The sequence below is a fragment of the Mustela lutreola genome, chromosome 2, assembly GCF_030435805.1.
Source record: "Mustela lutreola isolate mMusLut2 chromosome 2, mMusLut2.pri, whole genome shotgun sequence".
NCBI classification, from domain to species: domain Eukaryota; kingdom Metazoa; phylum Chordata; class Mammalia; order Carnivora; family Mustelidae; genus Mustela; species Mustela lutreola.
In genome coordinates, this window is record NC_081291.1 from 118,062,280 (window position 1) to 118,084,788 (window position 22,509).

Genomic DNA, 22,509 nt, shown 5'->3' on the forward strand with positions numbered 1-22,509 from the left:
GCCTATTAACACTATTAATTACCTCACGGATTTAGGAAGCAACAATCTTTAAGTCCGAAAGCTCTAGCTTTAAGTCCAAATTCAAAGACTGGTTTAGCAGAGAGATCTTGGAAAAGTTACTTAAGTCTTTCTGTATCTCCATGTCCCCTTCTCTCAAAACAAAACAAGCCCCAAATAATACAGATTTATAACATGACTAAAATGTTAGTACTGACTCCTGGTTCCAGAGATGTAAAGATAAATCCACTATAACTAAAGGTTTCAGTTATGTAAAGGTTCCAGAGATGTAAAGATAAATCCACTATAACTAAATAACGAAATGATTTGAAAGACACTGGTCACAAATGTTCCGACCTGAGGAGTCTGCTTCAGGATGTAAGATGTGTAAGTCAGGTGCTGGGAGATCCCTCCTGGGCCAGCGGGGCTCTGGGTCCCTCCTGTGCCACCGCCACTGCCACCGCCTCCCCCACCGCCGCCACTACCTGCAGCTGAGCCAGACTGGAGGTCTGAAAATACAACAAAATGACAGCAACATCATAAGAAATAGTAAGAGGCTTACCAGAAAAAACAGATGACCCCAGAGAGACATTTCCTTTACAGCAAGATTCCTTCCCGTTCCTATTTTCTCCTGGCTTTTTGTGGTAATATACCTATTCTGTGAGATGGGTAAGGAGAATGCCGGAGAATTAAGGACTGAAATGGATTTCCTTGCGACTGAAGGACAGCTGACTAGTTCAGCAATCCATACAGTGAAGAACTTGAACTTTCTGGGTGAGATATGTAAGAAAAGGACAATGTGAGGATTCCGTAGTTCACCCAGAAAGGCACCTTGCTTAGGGAGGACGGAGCAATTCCAGGGTGAGAGAACAGAAATTACCCATTACAGTCAGTAAACAACATGGTGACTCGCTCACAGGCTACATTTGGCAATGGCAGCTCGTTTCTCGTGAACCTAACTGCTATACCAATTATACTTCTGATTCAGAGGGAAATAATTCCCTTTACCCTTTCCTTTCCAACACTACCCAAACTGTTTTTCTGTATAGGTCAAAGCAAAAGTTTGTTAAGTCTAGATAAACCACCTAATTTCCTTGGGGTTTTGAGGCTTATACACTAAGGCTGACCCTGTATGTCTCTTTCCATCTTCAAACCTGGCAAACTTAAGGTGCACATCTGAGTAACAGTAGGCAGAGACACTTATTTCCACTCCTACTCCTATCCCCTCCAAAATAAATGACACAGGCTTCCAGCTACCATCTCCCCGGGTATCCCAGGTTTTTAGATACCACTGAAAAGAACTCTGTAGTTTATAGTTCACACGGACAGCTTTCTCCCAGCGCAGGCTCAGGAGCCATCCCACTCTCGTGCGATTTGTTCTGAGCCCAAACTCTGAACCTAACTGCTATAATGGAAAATATAACAGTGTTGCCTCCTAGGACTATGATCACTTAGACCCACTTCTAGTTAAGTTATGTGTAAGTTTTAAATCCACGCAGGCAAATACTACCATCATACCACCACAGAGAGCTAGGGAAACACGTCCTGAAACAGGTAAGAGGTGCCCTCGGGTGGAAGAGATGAACATACCCAGAGACCCAAGAACCAAATGATTTAATGACGGACTGACTAGCATTGTTGGTAGCTCGCAGGATGGCTCCTTGAGGGATCAGCAGCAATTTCCCTTTTCCTGAAGGGTTCTTGCTGTTCGTTGTAAGGTAGAGTTTAGTGCCAGGAGGCAAATTTGCCAAGTTGGCCAAATTAGTGGCTGGTAGCTGCAATGTTGCCATTACTAAAATGGTAAAGGGAAAAAAGAAAAAAAAAATTAAGAGGAAAAAACAGTAAGTAAGACAAATTAGAACTGAGGGCAATGCTACTATTAAAATTAAAAATACAGAATAATAAAACACTTATTTAAAAAACACAAATAGTAAACTGCACAGTTTTCTTAGATACATAATACTTAAAAGGCTGATATTCTTAAATATCTTGCTAATTAAAAAATAACTTATGTATAAGAAGAGTTTGCTATAAATTACAAAAGAAATTTGTATTTGTACATAAACAGGATGACCATATGTCCCAGTTTGCCCAGAACAGTTCCAGTTTACACCTGTGTCCCATTTCCACACCTATGTCCTAATCATTATGAACAGTGACTCTTTTTACTCTCAAAAGTACTATGGCTTAGACAATCAAAGAAATAATAACGTTATTTGTAGATGAATACATATTTCCTCCTGAAATCTGTTTAATACCCCTTTAACTAATTTTTAATAATGAAGGAATCTGTGGATTTGAAACAAGACTTCTAACCTCTCTCACTTTCTAAGAACTAAAAAAACGCCACAGTCAACAACTGGCACGTATAATATGAAATGATCGTTCACCTTTTTAAAATCTCACTTATGTTGTTTCTCTCTTAGAATTCACTTTTCATGCATACGGTTGTAAACCTCTAAATGTGACTCTTCAGTGAAAACGTACACATCAAAATTTCTACAGCGACTCTGAATTCAAATCTCCATGAAATGAAGCCTACAGACTGACGTCAGTCACCACAGGCAAAGGACTCTCAGAGACCCCCAGCCTGCGACCCGAGTCCTCTTTCTCGTGACCACTTCACAGCGCAAGCATGGGGAAGCAAGCACCCTGGAAGCTGCCCCAGAACAGTAGGGACTGACTAAAATCTGAGAGCCAGCCTTCTCTACTACTGCCACATCTCATCCCAGCTCACACCACCGTACATTTGAACAGTGTCCAGCAAACCTCTCTGGTCAGTCGCCAGCACCTAGAGTCCAGCCCACACTGCTCTGCATTCCTGATCTGAACCCACCTCCTCAGCGCTTCCTCCTCCCTGACCCAGCTCTTTCACCGCGCCCTCAGGAATTCCTGCTCTGGTCATGATGCCCTCTAGACCCTCGACCTCTTTGAACATTAGCTCTTTTTGTGGTAATTAAACACTGAGTCCTCTGAAGACACAGGACTTCCCCAGCAACCCCCTTAGCTTACCGATGTTTTTTTACTCTTACCTCAGTGTCTGAGGGCCATGACTAGGGGAGGCACCTTTGTGCTCTCCAGTGTGGCTTCCAGACCACCACCACCCTTCATTCTGGAAGAAAACCTAATGGTTCCTGTGAGGCTCATGCCTGGCTCTACCACCTACCTTACCCTTCTCTGTTATTTACTGAACTCCCAGCAACTTCCCCTCACTTGCTGAGGACTGACTCCTGGCTCAGCCTTGCTCGAATGCCAACGATGGTCATCCTCAGTGAGAGCACGGTAAGTGACTTGTTTAATTCTCCCGCTTCTCAGGCACTTCATTTTCTAAACTCCAGAGATCACTTCTTCCAACCCATCTGAAGCACTCTTTTTTTTTTTTTTAAAGATTTTATTTATTTATTTGACAGAGAGAGATCATAAGCAGGCAGAGAGGCAGGCAGAGAGAGAGAGGAGGGAGCAGACTCCCTGCTGAGCAGAGAGCCCGATGCGGGACTCGATCCCAGGACCCTGAGATCATGACCTGAGCCGAAGGCAGCGGCTTAACCCACTGAGCCACCCAGGCGCCCTGAAGCACTCATTTTTAATGCCACGAATGGACTCTGTCATCACCAATTCATCACCTCTGAAATCTTTTATTTTGGACATCCATTACCTTCTTTTTCTTTTTTCTTCTGAATCTATTTTATTTTTTTGCATAAAGTTGATTCTGGTTATTCTTTCCATTTATTACTTAGTTTCTATATTTTCTTTTTAAAATTTTTTTCAAGAATAATTAACAAATAGCTGAGTAGCAGGTATACAAGATAATGATTCAGACATCACTGCCTTCTGTTCTTCTGACTCACTGCAACAACTCTTTAGCTTCATCATGACCCTCAAAAATTGGTAAATGTATCTAATGTCTTGGGTATATTTTTTCATGCCCTCAGAGAAACAACACATCAAGGCTTCAAACACATGCAAGGTGTTTAAACCTATTTAGTAGAGAATACATTAGTCAAGTATCTCAAAATGCTGCTGACAAATGACCACCCCAAGATTTTAAGTCTGAATACAATCCAAAGTAGAGATACGGTCAAATGAAAATTATCCTTCAGACCTGAAAGCAGTTAGCAAGAAATATCCTCTGTTTTTATTTCTCTTGCTAACACACACACACACACACACCTTAAAATAAACCACTTACAGACCTCTATGTAAAATGTTACCTGAAAAAGGTTAACATGTTTTTATATACTGGTTATAGCATCAACCTAACAGGTTTTCTCAGAACTAAATAAACCACTAGCAAAGAACAGTCTAGAAACAGCTGCAGCTGAAAGGACCCCCAAAGAGCATCAGTTACCTGAACCCTGGGATCCAGTCTTCTGAGGGCCGGCAGCAGTGACCTGAGCCTTGGTTAAGGCTTGCACTGGCTGAGCAACAATGGTTCCTCCACCTCCACTCACAATTGCTTTGGCAACTCCTTGTGTCACGACTTGCTTTGGCCCAACTGCTTTGGCAACAGAAGAGCTGGCCTTGGCTACAAGGATTTGGCCACCACTGATTGCCACAGCCTGTTTCACTGTTGAAGGTAAAGAAGACCCAACTGGCACCCCAACAACCTGTTGAAGATAGAGAAGAATACACCAGTGCTGCTTCTCAGTTCTTTCAAGGGCTCTTAGAACAGAACAGTCACTCTATTCTAGCAAAGATCAAAGCAAAGCCCTAGGTATAACATATGGAGTCTAATTTAATCGTCTAGGAATGCCAATGATAGATGTGAACGATATTTATTATATTTTAGATATTATTACAGTAGAAGGCTATAGTTTTTGTCTTAGCCCCAGCTACTAGATAGAACTTATTTTATATGTTTTTTTTTAAAAACTTAGAAAGTACAGAAATACAAAGATAAAACTTCTACTTATCTAGAAATAACCTCTTATTCTTTCATTTTATTTATTTAAGTAAACTCCATCCCCAAGGTGGGGCTTGAACTCATGACCCCAAGATCAGGAGTTGCAAGCTCTACCCAAATGAGCTAACCAGGCACCCCCAGAAATAACTTAGTATTTTTAATATGTTTGCTTCCAATTTTTTAATGTACATTTTAAAACACAGATTAGAATTACATGTAGAGTTTTATAATTTTTAAATTTAACATCATATTACAAGCACTTTCCAATGTTACTATTTTTCAAACACATTTTTAGATGGCCAAATATATTAGAACAGATATACCATAATCTATGCAAACATTCACTACTGTGTGGATATCCAGGTAATTTTAAACTTCACATTAAGAAAAACTACAATAGGGGCCCCAGGGTGGCTCAGTGGGTTAAGCCTCTGTCTTCGGCTCAGGTCATAATCTCAGGGTCCTGGGATCGAGCCCGTGTAGGATTCCCGCTCAGCGGGGAGTTTGCTTCTCCCTCTCCCTCTACCCCTCTCTGTTTATGCATGTTCTCTCCCAAATAGATAAATAAAATCTTAAAAAAAAAAACAAACTGTGCAATAGACATTTTCATATATGAACTAGAAACTCTACTATTCACCATTCTTTTAAAGATCACCTCTTTCAGTAACCACTCCTATATTACCCCATCTGAAACGCTATTTCTTCATCTCTGGAAGTTCTAATGATTCACATCATTTGTTAAATAGTAAAACACGTGACACTTCTTCCAACGAATTTTCAAGAAAAATTATCTTTTTCTACATAATTCTAATTTTTCCTTTCCTTAAAGGTAAATATTTGGTTAAAAAAGAAGTCTGGAGGGGGGCGCCTGGGTGGCTCAGTGGGTTAAAGCCTCTGCCTTCAGCTCAGGTCATGATCCCAGGGTCCTGGGATCGAGCCCCACATCAGGCTCTCTGCTTGGCAGGGAGCCTGCTTCCTCCTCTCTCTGACTGCCTCTCTGCCTACTTGTAATCCTGTCTGTCAAATAAATAAATAAAATCTTAAAAAAAAAAAAAAAGAAGAAGAAAAAGAAGTCTAGGAGTGCCTGGGTGGCTCCGTCAGTTAAGTGGCCAACTCCTGATTTGGATGAGGTCGTGATCTCAGGGTCATGGGTGCAGGCCACGTAGGCTCTGTGCTTCTCTGGAAGTCTGCTTCTCTTCCTCTCCTTCTGCTCCTCCCCCACTAGGTGTACGTGCATGTGTGCTCTAAAATAATTCAATAAATCTTTTTAAAAAGGGGGATAGGGGCACGCCTGGGTGGCTCAGTCGATTAAGTGTCTGCTTTAGTTTGGGTCATGGTCCCAGGGTCCTGGGATCCAGCCCCACGTCAGGCTCCCTGCTCAGCAGGATGTCTGTTTCTCCCTCTAACCCTCTTGTGCTCTCTCTATTAAATAAAATCTTTAAAAAGGAATCTTAAAAAAAAAGACCCCAATACCCAAATTATGCAAGCTGGAAATATCTGGTTCTGAAGGTATTATAAAGAGAACCCTTTCAAGTAAGAAAATACTATAGAACTCTTTTAAAAGTCAATAGTAGGTTGTTAAATTAGAAGAAAATTTAATTAATGGCAAACTGGGAGAGTGTTTCCCACTGCGCTCAGTTATTTCATAAAAAGAACTTCTCACCAGAAACTAGATGAAAAGACTTTTATAACATTAAAAGAATACCAAAAGATCTACTTTCTAAAAGTGAAAATGATAAAGTATCAGTACTTTTCACCCATCAGATTGGAGGAAAAAATTTAGAAGACTGTTAACACCAAGAAATGGCTGGAGGGTATGGGGAAACAGGAACATTTGTTCACTGCTAAAGAAAAGTAATCTGGGGGCTCCAAGGTGGCTCAGTGGGCTAAAGCCTCTGCTTTTGGCTCAGGTCGTGACCCCAGGGTCCTGGGATCGAGCCCCATACCGGGTTCTCTGCTCAGCAGGGAGGCTGCTTCACCCTCTCTCTCTCTGTATGCCTCTCTGCCCACTTGTGATCTCTGTCAAATAAATAAATAAAATCTTTAAAAAAAAAAAAAAAAGCAAAGTAATCTGTACAGCCACTCCAGAGAGGTACCGCATATCTACTGACACTGAAAATTCACATATCCCATGTTGTAACAATTCCTCTTTTAGAAACATGTCCTACAGAAACCCGAGACATGTGCTCAAGGGAACATGTACAGAAGGCCCAAGGTAGCATTATTTATAATTATAGAAAATTGTCAGCAAACTTAATGCCTACAACATGGAACAACATGCTTAATGCCTACAGGTAGAGGAATGTATACACTGGTATAAGACAGATAGTGGACTAGCACACATTAGTAAAAATGAATGCACTAGAACTATATATATCAGCATCAAAAAACTCTGACAGTACACATACTGAAAGGGGAGATGCAGAAAAATATGAGTATAAATATCTTTCATGTAAATCTTCAAAACACACAACATTACATGTTATTTATGGCTGTGGATTTATGCAATAAAAGTATGAATTGGAATGCTACACATCCAAATTCATGATAGTGTTGCTTTTGGGAAGAACAAAGTAGACTTCAACTTTGTCGTGTTTTATTTGGGGAAAATAGGAGATGAAATAAATACAGACATGTTAACTTTGGGTGGAAGATATATGAGCACTGATTATATTATTCTCTGTATTTTACTTTATAATATTTCTAAATTAAAAATAACAGGATTGGGGCACCTAGGTGGCTCAGTGGGTTAAGCCTTTGTCTTTGGCTCAGGTCATGATCTCAGGATCCTGGGATCGAGCCCCACATTGGACTCTCTGCTCAGCCTGCTTCCCCCTCTCTCTCTGCCTCTCTGCCTAATTGTGATTTCTGTCAAATAAATAAATAAAATCTTAAAAAAAAAATAACAGGATTAGCATTGTTAATTATAATATGATTACCTAAGAAATAGAACAAAATGAAAAACATATACAATTGATGAATGGAACTTTTCAGTTAAATAACTACTAAATCATACATGGTTTCTTTGCAAAGATGTAAATACAGTAAAATACATTTGCATGTACTTGGATGCTACAGTTGATATAAAGAAAATAGTCTCCTAATCAACTGTTATAAACTATAGTGTAACAAAGAAGAAAAAGCACAGGATTTTGTAAGCAGTCAGCCTTGGTTTCCCAGTTTTGTTCCACTGGTTGGTAGCTGGGTAAGTTATTTAATGTTTCTGAGCTTTAGCCTTAAACACCTCATCTATCAAATATGGATAATATTTATTTCATAAGATATGAGGTACACAGTAAACGACAGCTGCTGCAGCCCAAGACACTTGTTATCATTAACCAAACAACAGTAATCCATGAGGTTACATGGAGACGCAAAGGATGGAGAGCGCCAAATGGATCCACAGTTGGCGAGGGCAGAGGACCTTCATTCCTTGATTCATTTAGTCAAATGGAAATTAAAGTATATAACATCCAGTATCTGCTTTAAAATATCCTAGGAAGAGAAGTAAGATTAGCAAAATGCTGATAATTACTGAAACTGTGTAATGGGCATATAGGGTTCATTGTAATAGCCTCTTACTTTTACATAAGTTTAAGGAAGGAGAGAAAGAAAGAAAAAGACTCAAAGAACCAATGGGGGAAAAAAGCACCAGAGTGGAAAAGAAAATCTCCCACTCTCTGGCTTAAAACAATCCCTTAGGATGATCCAAATCTATTTTGACTGTATGAGCCTTACTCCGCAGGCAACATGGAATGTTGCTGTGGCCACAGAGTGGCAGAGAAACTCTTACTAATCAAGAACTTTGCCCTGCATCAGGCTCCCTCCTGGGTGTGGAGCCTACTGAAGATTCTCTCTGGGTCTCCCCCTCCCCAGCCCTCTGCTCTCTCTCTCTCTCTGTCAAAACAAACACTTTTCTATGTACTTATGGAAAAAATGTTTCTTAATGTAGAAAAACATTTTTGGGTAATGACAGAAAGTGCCAGTTGAACCCTGATGTCCATTTGTTTTTTCTCTCACAGTAAGAGAGCCCCCAGTTTTCAAATAGGGACATGGCCACATAGAACATTTCTCAGCCTAGTGCTGGTCATTTCATTTCTGGCTAGAAGGATAGGAAGAGAAGTGATGAGTGCAACCTTTGGGTTATGGCTTCTCACCCCCCCTTTTCTCTTCGTGCTAGCCAAAAATGTGAACATGCTGGCATGAAATGAAACAGCTATCGTAGCCCATAAGCTAAGAACCAAATTTTGAGAATGGCAGAACAAAATGGAATCTAGATTCTTGATGACTGTGAAGCCAACATACTTGAACAGCCTACTGGTCTTTTATGTGTGAGAAGAAGAAAAAAAAAAACTTATTTAAGTTTTATGGGCTTTGGATTTCTCTATTATAGTAGTCAAACTTTTTTCTGAGATTAGAGTCTTCATGTTTTCTAAATATATCAAACTAAATAATTCATTGCATAAGCTATATTATACAATTTATTTTCATGTTCCTAAGCCAACAGAGAAAGCAAAAAAAAATCTTAAAGGAAAATACATATGGATTGGACTATTTTCTTTTCCGAAATTCCATGCATCTTAAATTGCTTTTTCTACCTTGTACCAAGCTCTATCCTCACTCACCTGCTATTAAAACTTCCAGAATATGACATATTTAATCTCTCCACAAGCTAAATAAAATGTGGTGTCCCAAACTGGCCACAGGAGGGCAGTTTTCATTAGCAGAGCTTATCCAGCACAGCATACCACACACAAGATTAACCCCACCTCCTGTCTGAAAAAAGGGAGGAGGAAGTCTGGCATTTACTGGGGAAAATCCTACGCACAGCTGTCTATGGACAGCGTAAGGAAGACTCTTAAGTAGGACACTACAACCCCAAATTAGTTTTTCTTTTCTTAACAAGACAACATTTTAGCCTAGAACCTGAACTCTTCCCATTCCACACCACTTCTCTCTGCATTCCTAATTTTCTTCTAGTTTCACAAAACAGATACCCTCTGTTCTCTATTATTTTAAATACTTCCCTTTGACTCACGCTTTGATTCAGTGTTTTTGTTTGTGCCCTGTCCAGACTTTTGCAAGTCAAAATTTACTTTAACAACCAGAAAAGGAGGATTATATGTGTGTAACTTTTCCTCCAGACACTGAAAAATTCAGCCAATTACAATTTAGTATTCAATGAGAATGATCATGGTACTCCTGCATATTTACACAGGACTTGTCCTTAGTCACATTTAGCTGCTATCACTTAGTGAGTGGCTCTGTGCTAAGTCCTTCCCATACAATGATTTTTTAAAAAAGATTTTATTTATTCATTTAATAGAGAGAGAGAGAATGCGCACGTACAAGTAGGGGGAGGGGCAGAGGGAGAAACAGACTTCCTGCTGGGCAGGGAGCCTGATGCAGGACCATGCAGGATGCAGGACTCCTATCTCCAGAGGCTGGGATCACGACCCGAGCCGCAGGCAGACGCTTACCCAACTGAGCCACCCAGGCGCCCCATACACAATGATTACTAATCCTACTGGTCTGAAAGACATAGGGTATTATTCCCTTTTACCAGATGGAAAAACACAAGGCTTAGAAATACAAACCCGCCCAGGTCGCACAGGTAATAAGTGGCTGAGATCTGTAACGAGCTCTCATTCCAAAGATTGCACTCTTTTTACTATGCCACAGTGCTTCCTTCTCACATGAACCCACTAAATGCTCAGATGTCCCGTTTTATGGCAAAAGCAGCACCCCTCTCTCTTTACATTCAGGAAAAAGGTAAGCCAAAATTGAATGGAAGGTAAAACAGTATAATTTTGTTCACCCTTCTATTTTCTGGCACAGTTTCTAGGAATGCACTTCGGCAATAACCAGGGACATGTCTGTACTTGCAGACAGCTCCTTATCTGGAGTCCAGAGTTTGTACTAAATTTCCTGGATAAACAGGGTGTGTCTTTTCTCATGCTCTTCTGTTTCTGTTCATTTCTTTCACCCTCATCTGTGGCTTTTCTTTTCAGGTGCCCTTAAACTTTATTCAGAGCATTTCAGCACAAAATTATCCACTTTTTCTTAGTCTAATAATGCCAAGAGGTAGGTGGCAATGTGACAAGAAAGCCAATACAGTTGTTCAGCATTACAGAGAGGTGGATTTGCAAAATGCAAGGTGTAAAAAACTGAAACTAACTTATCCAGAGCTTCTGAACCTAAACAGCAACGCTATTTTGGCTCAAATACATAAATGAGGTGTGCCTGGGTGGCTCAGTGGGTTAAGCCTCCTCTGCCTTTGGCTCAGGTCATGATCCCCGGGTCCTGAGATCGAGCCCCGCATCGGGCTCTCTGCTCAGCAGGGAACCTCCTCCCCTCTCCCCTTCTGCCTGCCTCTCTGCCTACTTGTGATCTCTGTCTGTCAAATAAATAAAATCTTTAAAAAAAAAAAACCCTAAATGAGTGAGTCCATGTATCTTTGGTGAAGGAAAACAGATTCTGAAGAATCATGATGTGTCTGAGTAGGAAGTCTAGATAACAGTAACTGATTCATGAAAGGATTTAACAATGGCTTACTCCTAAGGCCAAAACAATAGTGAGTGCATTAGGAAGCAGCTGGGGGTACCTGTTCTAGTGATTTGGGCTAGGGAAGCCCCAAAGTCAAATTTGATGCTATAGCTTAGTGGTTCTTAAATTTGCCAAATCATACAAGTGAGCAAGAGAGCTTGATAAAAATCCAGATTCCCAGGGCCCCCAAGAAGATTCTGATTCAGAAAGTATGAGACAGGGTCTAAGTATCTATGTATTTTTAATCATCAGATGAGTCATGACCAGGTTAAGTTTGGGAAAGTGGTTAGTAGATTCTTACAGATTTTAGAACCATTCAGACTTAAGAACTGTAACATACGCATTTTTGTTACATCTATGTGCAGCTATCTAACCTAAACCAAAAGACCTAAAACCATTTTTCTATTTTAAAGTATTCTTCGGGGGCGGGGGGCACCTGGGTGGCTCAGTGGGTTAAGCCTCTGCCTTCCACTCGGGTCATGATCCTAGGGTCCTGGGATCGAGCCCTGCATCAGGCTCCCTGCTCAGCGGGGAGCCTGCTTCCTCCTCTCTCTCTCTCTGCCTGCCCCTCTGCCTACTTGTGCTCTCTCTCTCTCTCCCTGATAGATAAATAAATAAATAAATAAATGAAATATTTTTAAAATAAAATAAATAAATACAGTACTCCTCTCTAAGCAATTCATCTATCCCTAGACAGGATGCCTTTCAAGTTGAAAAACAAATATTTTCCATAATATTCTTTTTTTTTTTTTTTTTTTTAAAGATTTTATTTATTTTATTTGACAGACAGAGATTACAAATAGGCAGAGAGGCAGGCAGAGAGAGAGAGGAGGAAGCAGGCTCCCTGCCGAGCAGAGAGCCCGATGCGGGACTCGATCCCAGGACCCTGAGATCATGACCTGAGCCGAAGGCAGCGGCTTAACCCACTGAGCCACCCAGGCGCCCTTCCATAATATTCTTGATAGCTTTAGAATATATCTGCTGCCTAAAAGGAGATAATTTAACTCTGTATGTTCTAAAAGCATGCTTAGGTTCCAGAACATGGCTCACAAATTTTAATTAGCTCTACAATGGGAGATTTTGGAGTCAGAAGACCTGGGTTCAAATCCTCTGTCACTTATTAGCTAAAGTACTCTCAAGAGTTTCCTCATTTGTAAAATGGGTTTGAGCGTATCATGAGGATTAGATAGCATGTAAACAAGAACGGGAGACAGAAAGGCACTCATAAGCACAACCAAAGAAGGAAAACATGGGTCTATATGCCATTTTACAGTTGTCTTGATATATTAGTTCCCCACACTTTCAAATTATAAAGCAAATACATTCTCTGAAGAGTCAAGAATCAATAAACAGAGGCCACAGCCTGAATATCAGAGGTATAAACTACAGCACTCACTTACCAGAAACAAGTAGAACAGCTGACCCTGGTCCTGTCGGCTACCCATTTTACACCTGCATCAACTGGAAGTTGTGTCCGTGAATTCTACCGTCTTCACTGCCAGAGATATAACATAGCATCCCCATACCTCTTCGACTATTCATGGGCCCTCCGTAACACAGCTCCTGCTCTTGTCAATGCTTACTTCAAGAGCAGATGGGTTTGACACTAACTTGCTTTTCCAACACAGCTTCCATCTACAGGTTTTTCTGGGATCAGCAACCCTGTCATCTGAATTCTGTCAGCACCTGCCTGTTACTCAGGCAAATAACATTCACTGACATATTATTAACCTCTCCAACCCTACCCAACACAAACCTTGGAGGGCTGAATCTTTGGTGACTGGGAAGTCCCTTCTCCAGCAGTTAGGACCTGTTTTTGAGGGGAAACAGCAATCATGTGACCCCCTTTCACTGTCACATACTGAGGGAGTGGTGACTGGCTGGCAGCTCCTGTTGCAGGCACGTGAGAGGCTTCGCCAGGTTCCTGTTTGATGATTACCTGGCAACAAACATGATGATGACTCTGAATAACCATCCCATAAGAAAAGCCACTAATATCTGAAGCTATTCTGCTTGCAGGAATTAATGAATTAATGAGGCTTGGTCTATTAAAAAAAAAAAAAAAATGATTCCACCAGAAGGGTAGAAACACTGCTTAAATACAGCCCATAATAGCTATCAAAGGGACCAAAAGTAGGATCTGGATTTGATCCTGTGTTTCTGCAAACTTGACCTAGTCCATTTGTTCTAGATTTTGATGGCAAATGGCAGCAGAAAGAAACACACACACAGTTTGTACTCTCAGGAGTTACCACCTTGCTGGATACTAAGAGCTGCCCTGTGGACACAACTAAATAAATGGCAGCATGTTGCGGAAGTCTTAGAATCTGATCTTAGGGAGTGCCTGGGTGGCTCAGTCGGTTAAGCACCTGCCTTCAGCTCAGGTCATGATCCCAGGGTCCCAGGATCAAGCCCTGAATCAGGCTCCCTGCTCAGTGGGAAGCCTGCTCTCTCTCCCGCTCCCCATGCTTGAGTTCCCCCTCTCACTGTTTCTTTCTCTGTCAAATAAATAAAATCTTAAAAAAAAAGAAAAAAAGAATCTGGTCTTAGAATTAGGACATACTAAAAAGTAACATGTTGTAGGGTAGTGTCAATCAACTCCAACATGCCACAAAAACAATTATGTAACAAAACCATACTGACTTGTGGGATAATACGCTAATAAATACTCACTTTTGTGAAAGCTCCAAGTCCTCCAGTTAGAGGTTTAGGACTCTGAACCTTAGGGTGACTCCCAATAGGGCAAAGAGGTGGCATAGATGCAAACAAAGAATCCTCCTGCTGTGTATGTAAAAATACACATGTATAATTAGGATAAAATAACTGACTTCAAGTATTCTAGACCCTTTTATTTAATATAAACCTGTGACATTCTCTAGAAACATACCTGAAAAACAAAACAAAACAAAACCCCAAAAGCTCAAAACTCTTTGTGGAGTTTTCCAAGCCCCTACCCTTGCATTTTAATTATTGTTTTTAGAAACCAAATGCAAGGAAAGGCTATAACCTGACAAGAACCTACTCATCTGGGCCCTGGTGTATGCTGGAAAAACTATGATATACCTCTAGCATTTGGCTGATTCATTGGTTTGCATGTCCAGACCCCTGCCTGATGGTAAGCCACTAAAGGCTTATTTTATTTTTTTTCTATCCGGAGAGCCTAGGCACTAAATAAATAAATGAAAGAGCTACAGTGTTTCAGTATATACACCCTTTCAGTAGTATTCACACAACTTGATTTGTTGTCTTTACTCCAAATAAATACCCAACACAGAGGGAAATTGTTCAATAGGGATTTAAAAAACAAAACAACAGAAAGAACTTAAACAATGAAGGCAAAACCAACGAAACAAAGGTAAACACTCAAAATTACTGATATCTGTCTCTAGTTCTCAAATACAAAATGTAAGTCTCAGAGGCAATTAACCATAAATTAGGGACAAGCAACAAAGTTAATACTGCTTAACCATGTAATGAAAAGATCAACAAACATTAAAAACTGACTGGCAGAGAATGAAGACCTTCAAGGCAATTATTACAATTTAGGCATTCATATAACAGTGCTCATAGGCAGCATCGCACTCGGGAGAAAAACCTCACCTTAGAACAGAAAACTATTCAATATCATCACTATTAAGTACCTATATGTAAGAATGTGTTAACACTTGTCATGTAGGAGATGACCTCTGAATTCTCAGTTTTCACATACCAGTTTATACCTCAAAGGCTCTAGGGAGCCATGACAATGACAAGTAACTAACTAACCAAAATAGCAGGGGCTGTCTTTGCCAAGCAGTGAGCAGATACCTAGAACTCTTAGCTGAACAAGTCAGATCATATCTGAAGTTCTAATTTTATAGGTTTCCTTACCCTGAAGGGCGGGGGGAGAAAAAGAAGAAAGAAAGAATTATTTTTAAATGACTACATGGCTGACAAATAGAAAAAATATGTATTTACTCCTTATTGGCACAAATATAGGAAGAAAAGAAGAATGCTGCTCAATGAATATTTTTATAAGGAAAAGTCTTTAACAAAGCTGACCTCCCCCCACTCCTATAAATAGCTGCCTCGTCATCATAGTAAGTTTTCAAATAGATACCGACTGTCCAACTGATGGAAGTGTTGAGAAACATTTTCCACACTAGGAAAAAATCAACAGTAAGATAGTGGAGTCTGGAGTAGATGATCTTCAAGATGCTTATTAGCTTGAAGATTCTACTTAATGAAATTTGCATTATCAACTGACAAATTCTTGCTGGGCTTGAACTTACTGTCTTTAAAAACTAGAAAAGTGCAATAATGCAATAAGAGTGTTACCTTGACAGTAGATGTTACAAAACTACTTCCATGAATTTTAGGAATAGGGGAACCTGTTCCTTGGGAGGCCTGGGAGGCAGTAGAGAGCTTGTTTGTAGGACTTCCTGATAAGCAAAGCAGATTTTAAAATAAAGTACAAAGTAAAATTTACAAAATGGAATTTAAAAGCATTTTCTACCACCTTACCCCTATATCCCACTATTTTTCATTTTTAAGTGTTGAAAACTCACAACCCTGAAATTATTGAAAACATACTTAAGGATTCCTCCTGTGAAGCTGACCACCTCACTAACCTAAAAACAGATAAGAAGCTAGTAAGGACATGCAGAAGAATAAGTACACAGACATTACACACTACCTGTATACAGAGACAGACACCAGAACATAAGGGTATTGGTTACATAATGATGTAACACATGAATTAATCTAACTGAATGCTAGCTCCTTCAAAATATCTCACCAGGAGGTTGTACCTATTCCAAAGTGCTAGTGACATAAGCAATTTATACTCCACGTGTATACCTGCCTTTAGGGTCTGATAAAAGCAAGTCCCACTACCTATAGTAAAAAATAAGTCAAGACCAAAAATGGTATTTGATCACCTGCTCCATTTATCAAACGTGCCTGCAAAGAGTGGCTAATTCCTATAACTAACCATCCTCAAAGGATACCTATTTGACATCCCTCAATTTATCCAAAAGGCTATTAAGTAATTTCTGAAAGCAGCTTTTTTTAAAAAGGAGTTCCACAATTATAATCACTGTTAAAGGACCTAACTTTCCAAAAAAAACTATTTAGAAAGATCCAGCATATACTCATGTGCTAAGATCAATTATGTTTAAAAAAAAAAAATCTTATAGTCACTTCTTTTCTCTCACTATTTTTCTTAATTAAAAGTGAGAGCTATAGAAAAGTTTACATTTAGAAGCATGTGTTCACATAGTTTAAATGAAACAAATACATAAAATAATGTTAGTGCAAATACTTAGAAAAAATCTGAAAAGCACTCTGTAGCTATAGGGAATTATGGTGACACATAAAATAAATCCAGTTCTTATTCTTTCTATCAGAGGTCCCTTTTTTAAACTGCAGAGTTCAATTTCTCTCCCACACATACAATTTATCTTATTCACAGAAAAGTAAAGATCACTTTTTAGTTTGACTGGTGAGAAACATACGTGGGCCACAAAGGTATTCTTCTGAAGCTTAGTTTGAAAAATAACCACATTTGCCTGCAGGCCCAAAAAGAATGTCTTCTAAACGAAAAAAAAAAAATCAACATTTTTTTTTTTTAAAGAACATTAATTCTATTTCTCTTTTAATCTTTAGAAATTAAAAACAAAATTTAAGTAAATTCCTAAAAAATAGAAATTTTACATATAGTACATCTTCTCTCAGAGAAATAGCACTGGATTTACTATTCTAGAGTTCCTTCTCTTGTTTACAAACAAAGACTTCATTCTCCCATTAGATGGCTACTAAGTCATGCTGGGATTTCGACTTTATGAAAGATCAAACCTTTCAGATCGCACAAATATCGATGAAATGCCTACCTGTAGTGGGAGTGGTGGCTCCAATAACCTGCCCCGGCTTATCCAGGATAACATAAGGGTTATTAATGACAGAGCTGGCAGCGCCTTGCTTCACATGGACTGGAGTGGAAGTCGGGGTTCGAGGCAGCGGTGATGGACTTGGAGTTGATATGGGGGAACCTTTATTAATAAAAAAGAGAAATGAAATAAACTAAAGACATATACTCAACCCATCTAAGAAAACACTGAAGACAATGGAGGACAAAGGCGACATATGGGGAAAAGAGAATGGGACTCTATATGTTTCAGGTACTGAGCAACAGCAGTGGAGTAACTGAGGCGGGGACTCATCCCTCCACCAGCATCAGCAGGCAGCTTCTGAGAAACAGATTCTGAGGTGCTCCCCCAGACCTACTAAATATAAATCTGTACTTCACCAAGATTCCCCCACACACATACCCATCCCATGGGCACACTAAAGTTAAAAAAGCAGAGCTTTACATAATAGTGTGGAATTGCTGAATCCCCAGATAACCCAACTCTTCACACTTGTCCAATTGTTATAATAATGGTTATACTCCAAGACACTAAAATGATAGGAAATTAGTAAGTGAACAGCTAGACTTACAAACCAGGAGTCTTGATTTACAACTAATTTCCTACTTGAAAACATGGAATTCACCCACCCTAAACAGAAGTCTGTCAATACCAAGTCAGCTACAATCCAGAGATTCCTGTTCCCACAGAACACTCACAAAGATTACCCATGTACCATTCAACATCCTCAATGGTTTTTTTTGTCAATCAAATTTGTCATCCATGAATTTCTCTAAACTTGTAACCAATCTGTATGTTCAGCCTATTCCGCCTCTGAAACAGCAAGTTCCAAATGCTTCTAAATGGGAGGTAAAATTACACATTCCTCACCTTTCATCAATTTCAAAGACTGGGATCATATTTCTGCTTAGTTGTCTATTTTTAGCACTGAAGACTCCTTTTCTCCACCTTCATATATACAGGCTTCCCACTGCCTAGATATTTCTACTGACTTTCTTGCAAGTCTTTTCTGAAGTGATGTAACCTACACCATAAAGTATATTCCTACCTGAAGTCTACCTAACATAAATGTGAAACTGTCATGAGACAGTAGATAATTCAATCTCAGTGAAAATGAAGGCTCAGAACTACCTACTGATAATGGGAATGACTAATTTTCTATCTACTGTGCAGAGTATAAAAGACATTTCAATTCCAAACCAAGTCCCACCTTTCAAACTTTAACTCCACTCCAAAAGGCCTGCTCTAAGTTTTTTTTTTTTTAATTACTAGTCACTCTGGTTTTCATAGATAACTCAAAAACTTAATTCCTACCATAGTTTCAATCATACATCCTAGTAAACATTTTACCTCTACCACTTTTTGGACATGAAAAGTTGACCTTTTTGAATTTCATTTTTTATTCAAAAACTGTTTGCATATGAAATGACTTTTGTTTTCCCTTTGTTGACAGCTTTGCTAATCAATAGTCATTACTTATCAAATAAACAAACACCTTACTTGAAAGAATTTTTAAAAAGCCATAATACTTTCTTTTGCCATTACAACAATTTTTATACCCATCAACTTGACATACATCATCTGTATACCTGAAACAATCTTACAGCTCATGGTGATGGGTTGGAAGGATTTTCCGGGTGACTCAGGATTAGGAACCTGACTTTGTGGCACAATTTTGCAGCTTGATGCTATTGGCTGAAAAGCTGAATTGCCATGAGAACAAAAAGTAACTTTCTGGGATGTTGTCATTTTGGTGGGTGTTCGTTCCAATGAAGATGGCAAAGAATAAAAAGTAGTGTGTCTCTCAGCTTCGGTATTGGTTGGGAAGCCTATTTGAAATGAAACAGGCAAATGGTAAGTCATGAATCACTTAGACATACTAAAACCTTTCCACTGTGGTTAAAGAATGAAACAATAAAAATCCCTTCTCATTTCAACAACCATTTAAACCACTTCCCAGTTGAATACATACAATTAACAGTATTTATAAACCCTTCTATACACATAATTAGATGAAATGTAAATTATCAGTTTAGAATCATTTTATTAAAGTGTTTCTTTCAAAAAATTAGAAAACATATTAACTATAAAGCACAAACAATATAAAAAGTATACAAGTGTATTATGTTCTGAATTAGAAAGCTATTTAAATTGAAAAGAATAACTTGAAGCATTTACTTAATCTAATAATGTTCTATTTTATTAAATGCCCATGAAGATGCAACTGAAATTTAAAGAGGAATAAAACTGAAATTTGTAAAAGGACTAAAATATTAACATCATAAAATGTAGGCTTAGGGGACACCTGGTGACTCAATCAGTTAAGTGTCTGATTGCTGACTTCGGCTCAGGTCATGACCTCAGAGTTGTAAGACTGAGCCCCACAATGGGCTCTATCTACACTGAATGTGGAGCCTGCTTAAGATTCTCTCTCTCGGATAGCCTGCGTGGCTCGGTGGGTTAAGCCTATGCCTTTGGCTTGGGTCGTGATCTCAGGGTGCTGGGATCGAGCCCTGCGTGGGGTTTTCTGCTCAGCGGAGAGCCTGCTTCCCTCTCTCTCTGCCTGCTTCTCTGCCTACTTGTGATCTCTCTCTGTCAAATAAACAAATAAAATCTTTAAAAAAAAAAAAAAAAAAAAAAAAAAGGGACGCCTGGGTGGCTCAGCTGGTTGAGCAGCTGCCTTCGGCTCAGGTCATGATCCCAGGGTCCTGGGATCAAGTCCCACATCGGGCTCCTTGCTCAGCAGGGAGCCTGCTTCTCCCTCTGTCTCTGCCTGCCATTCTGTCTGCCTGTGCTCGCTCTCTCTCCCTCTCTCTCTCTCTGATAAATAAATAAAATCTTAAAAAAAAAAAAAAAGATTCTCTCTCTCTCTTAAAATAAATAAACAAATATAAATAAAAATGTAGGTTTGGAGATTAAACTGACACCATTTAGAACCAGTTTTATATTTTACACGTATAGGTCAGAGAAATTATTAAATCATACGCTTAAATACTTAACTAAATGAAAAAATGCCATAGTCAAAATACCTTTGATTAACCTTCTTAAATTATTTTAAAATTAAATTAATTTTTAAATTAAATTTTAAATTAATTTTGAGGGGGGAGGGGCAGGAGAGGGAGAGAGAGAAGCTTACACAGACTCCCTGCTGATGCAGGGCTCAATCCTAGGACTCTTAAGATCATGACCGAGTGGAACCCAAGAGCAGGATGCTTAACTGACTGAAACACCCAGGCACCCTGACAATGAATCTTATACTGGTTTTTTGGTTTTGCTGTTTTTCTTTCTTTTTTTTTTTTTTCAAAGTAGGCTGAACTGAGCGAGTAGCCTAACGAAGAGTTCAATCCCAGGACCCTGAGATCAAGACCTAAGCTGAGATCAAAAGTAGGATGCTGGGGCGCCTGGGTGGCTCAGTGGGTTAAGCCGCTGCCTTCGACTCAGGTCATGATCTCAGGGTCCTGGGATCAAGTCCCGCATCGGGCTCTCTGCTCAGCAGGGTGCCTGCTTCCTCCTCTCTCTCTGCCTGCCTCTCTGCCTACTTGTGATCTCTCTCTGTCAAATAAATAAATAAAATCTTTAAAAAAAAAAAAAAAAAAAAAGTAGGATGCTTAACGGACTGAGTCACCCAGGTGCCCCTTATATTGCATTCTTAACTCCAGTACATAACATATAGTATTATGTAAGTTCAGGTATATAATATAGTGATTCAACAACTGTATACATTATTCAATACTCATCACAAGTGTTTTCATAATCTCCTTCACCTATTTCACCCACTCCCTCACCCACCTCTGCTTCGCTAACCATCAGTTTATTCTTTATGGTTAAGAGTCCGTCTTTTTTTCTTTTCTTTTTCTTTTGGTCTCTTTTTTTTGTTAGTTTGTTTTGTAAGCTCCACATATGAGTAAAATCATATGGTATTTGTCTTTCTGATTTATTTCACTTAGAATTATACTCTCTAGATCAATCCATGCCGCTGCAAATGGCAAGATTCCTTCTTTTTATGGCCAGTTTACAAAGGTACCACCTCTTTTCTGTCCATTCATCTGTCACTTGGACTGCTTCCATAATCTGGCTGTTGTAAATAATGCTGCAATAAACATAGGGGTGAGTGTATCTTTTCGAATTCATGTTTTTGTATTCCTTGGGTAAATACCCAGTAGTGCAACTACTGTATCATATATATAATACTTCTGCTTATACATATAATACTTCTGTTTTTCATTTTTTGAGGCATCTGTGTTCCACAGTGGCTGCACCACTTTGCATTCCCACCCACAGTCCATGAGGGTTCCCTTTTCTCCACATCCTCACCAGCACTTGCTCTTTCTTGTGTTTCTGATTCTAGCCATTCTGACAGGTGTGAGGTGATCTCTCATTGTGGTTTTGATTTGCATTTCCCTGATGACCGGTGATGCTGAGTAACTTTTCATGTGTCTATTGCCATCTGTGTGTCTTCTTTGGAGAAATGTCTATTCATGTCTTCTGCCTATTTTTTTTTTTAAAGATTTTCTTTATTTATTTGACTGACAGAGATCACAAGTAGGCAGAGAGGCAGGCAGAGAGAGGCGGGAAGCAGGCTCCCCGCTGAGCAGAGAGCCCAATTTGGGGCTCGATCAAAGGACCCCGGGATCAAGACCTGAGCCGAAGGCAGAGGCTTTAACCCACTGAGCCACCCAGGTGCCCCTTCTGCTTATTTTTTAATTGGATTATTTGGTTTTTTGGTGTTGAGTTGTAGAAGTTCTTTGTGTATTTTTGGACATGTCATTTGCGAATATCTTCCCCTATTCAGTAGGCTGTCTCTTAGTTTCATTTATTTTGCTGTGCAGAAGCTTTTTATTTTGATGTAAGCCCAAGAGCTTATTTTTGTTTTTGTTTCTCTTGCCTTGGGAGACATATCTAGAGAAGTGTTGCTACTGTCGATGTCACAGAAATTATTGCCTGGAATCTCTTCTAGGATTTTTATGGTTCGGACTTCACATTTAAATCCTTAACTCATGAGTTTATTTTTGTGTATGGTGTTAAGAAAGTGGCTCAGTTTCATACTTTTGCATGTTGCTGTTCTGTTTCCACAACACCATTTGTTGAACAGATGGTCTTTTTTCCATTGCATATTCTTGCCTCCCCTGTCAAAGATTAATTGACCATATAAGCATG

The 22,509-nt window shown here is 39.4% G+C and overlaps 1 protein-coding gene across 3 annotated transcripts in view; it reads right to left on the bottom strand.

Annotated features, from left to right (window-relative positions):
* The window catches only part of YEATS2 (YEATS domain containing 2), a 118,906-nt gene that overhangs the window by 30,301 nt on the left and 66,096 nt on the right, over positions 1-22,509 (bottom strand). For all 3 annotated transcript variants that reach the window (XM_059163339.1, XM_059163341.1, XM_059163340.1), the window contains exons 11-18: positions 18,942-19,181; positions 17,317-17,475; positions 15,764-15,867; positions 14,120-14,227; positions 13,203-13,385; positions 4,346-4,604; positions 1,628-1,789; positions 355-506 (exon numbers count right to left, since the gene is read on the bottom strand). In XM_059163339.1, coding sequence (XP_059019322.1) covers positions 355-506; positions 1,628-1,789; positions 4,346-4,604; positions 13,203-13,385; positions 14,120-14,227; positions 15,764-15,867; positions 17,317-17,475; positions 18,942-19,181 — 1,367 coding nt within the window. The remainder of the gene's footprint in view (positions 1-354; positions 507-1,627; positions 1,790-4,345; positions 4,605-13,202; positions 13,386-14,119; positions 14,228-15,763; positions 15,868-17,316; positions 17,476-18,941; positions 19,182-22,509) is intronic.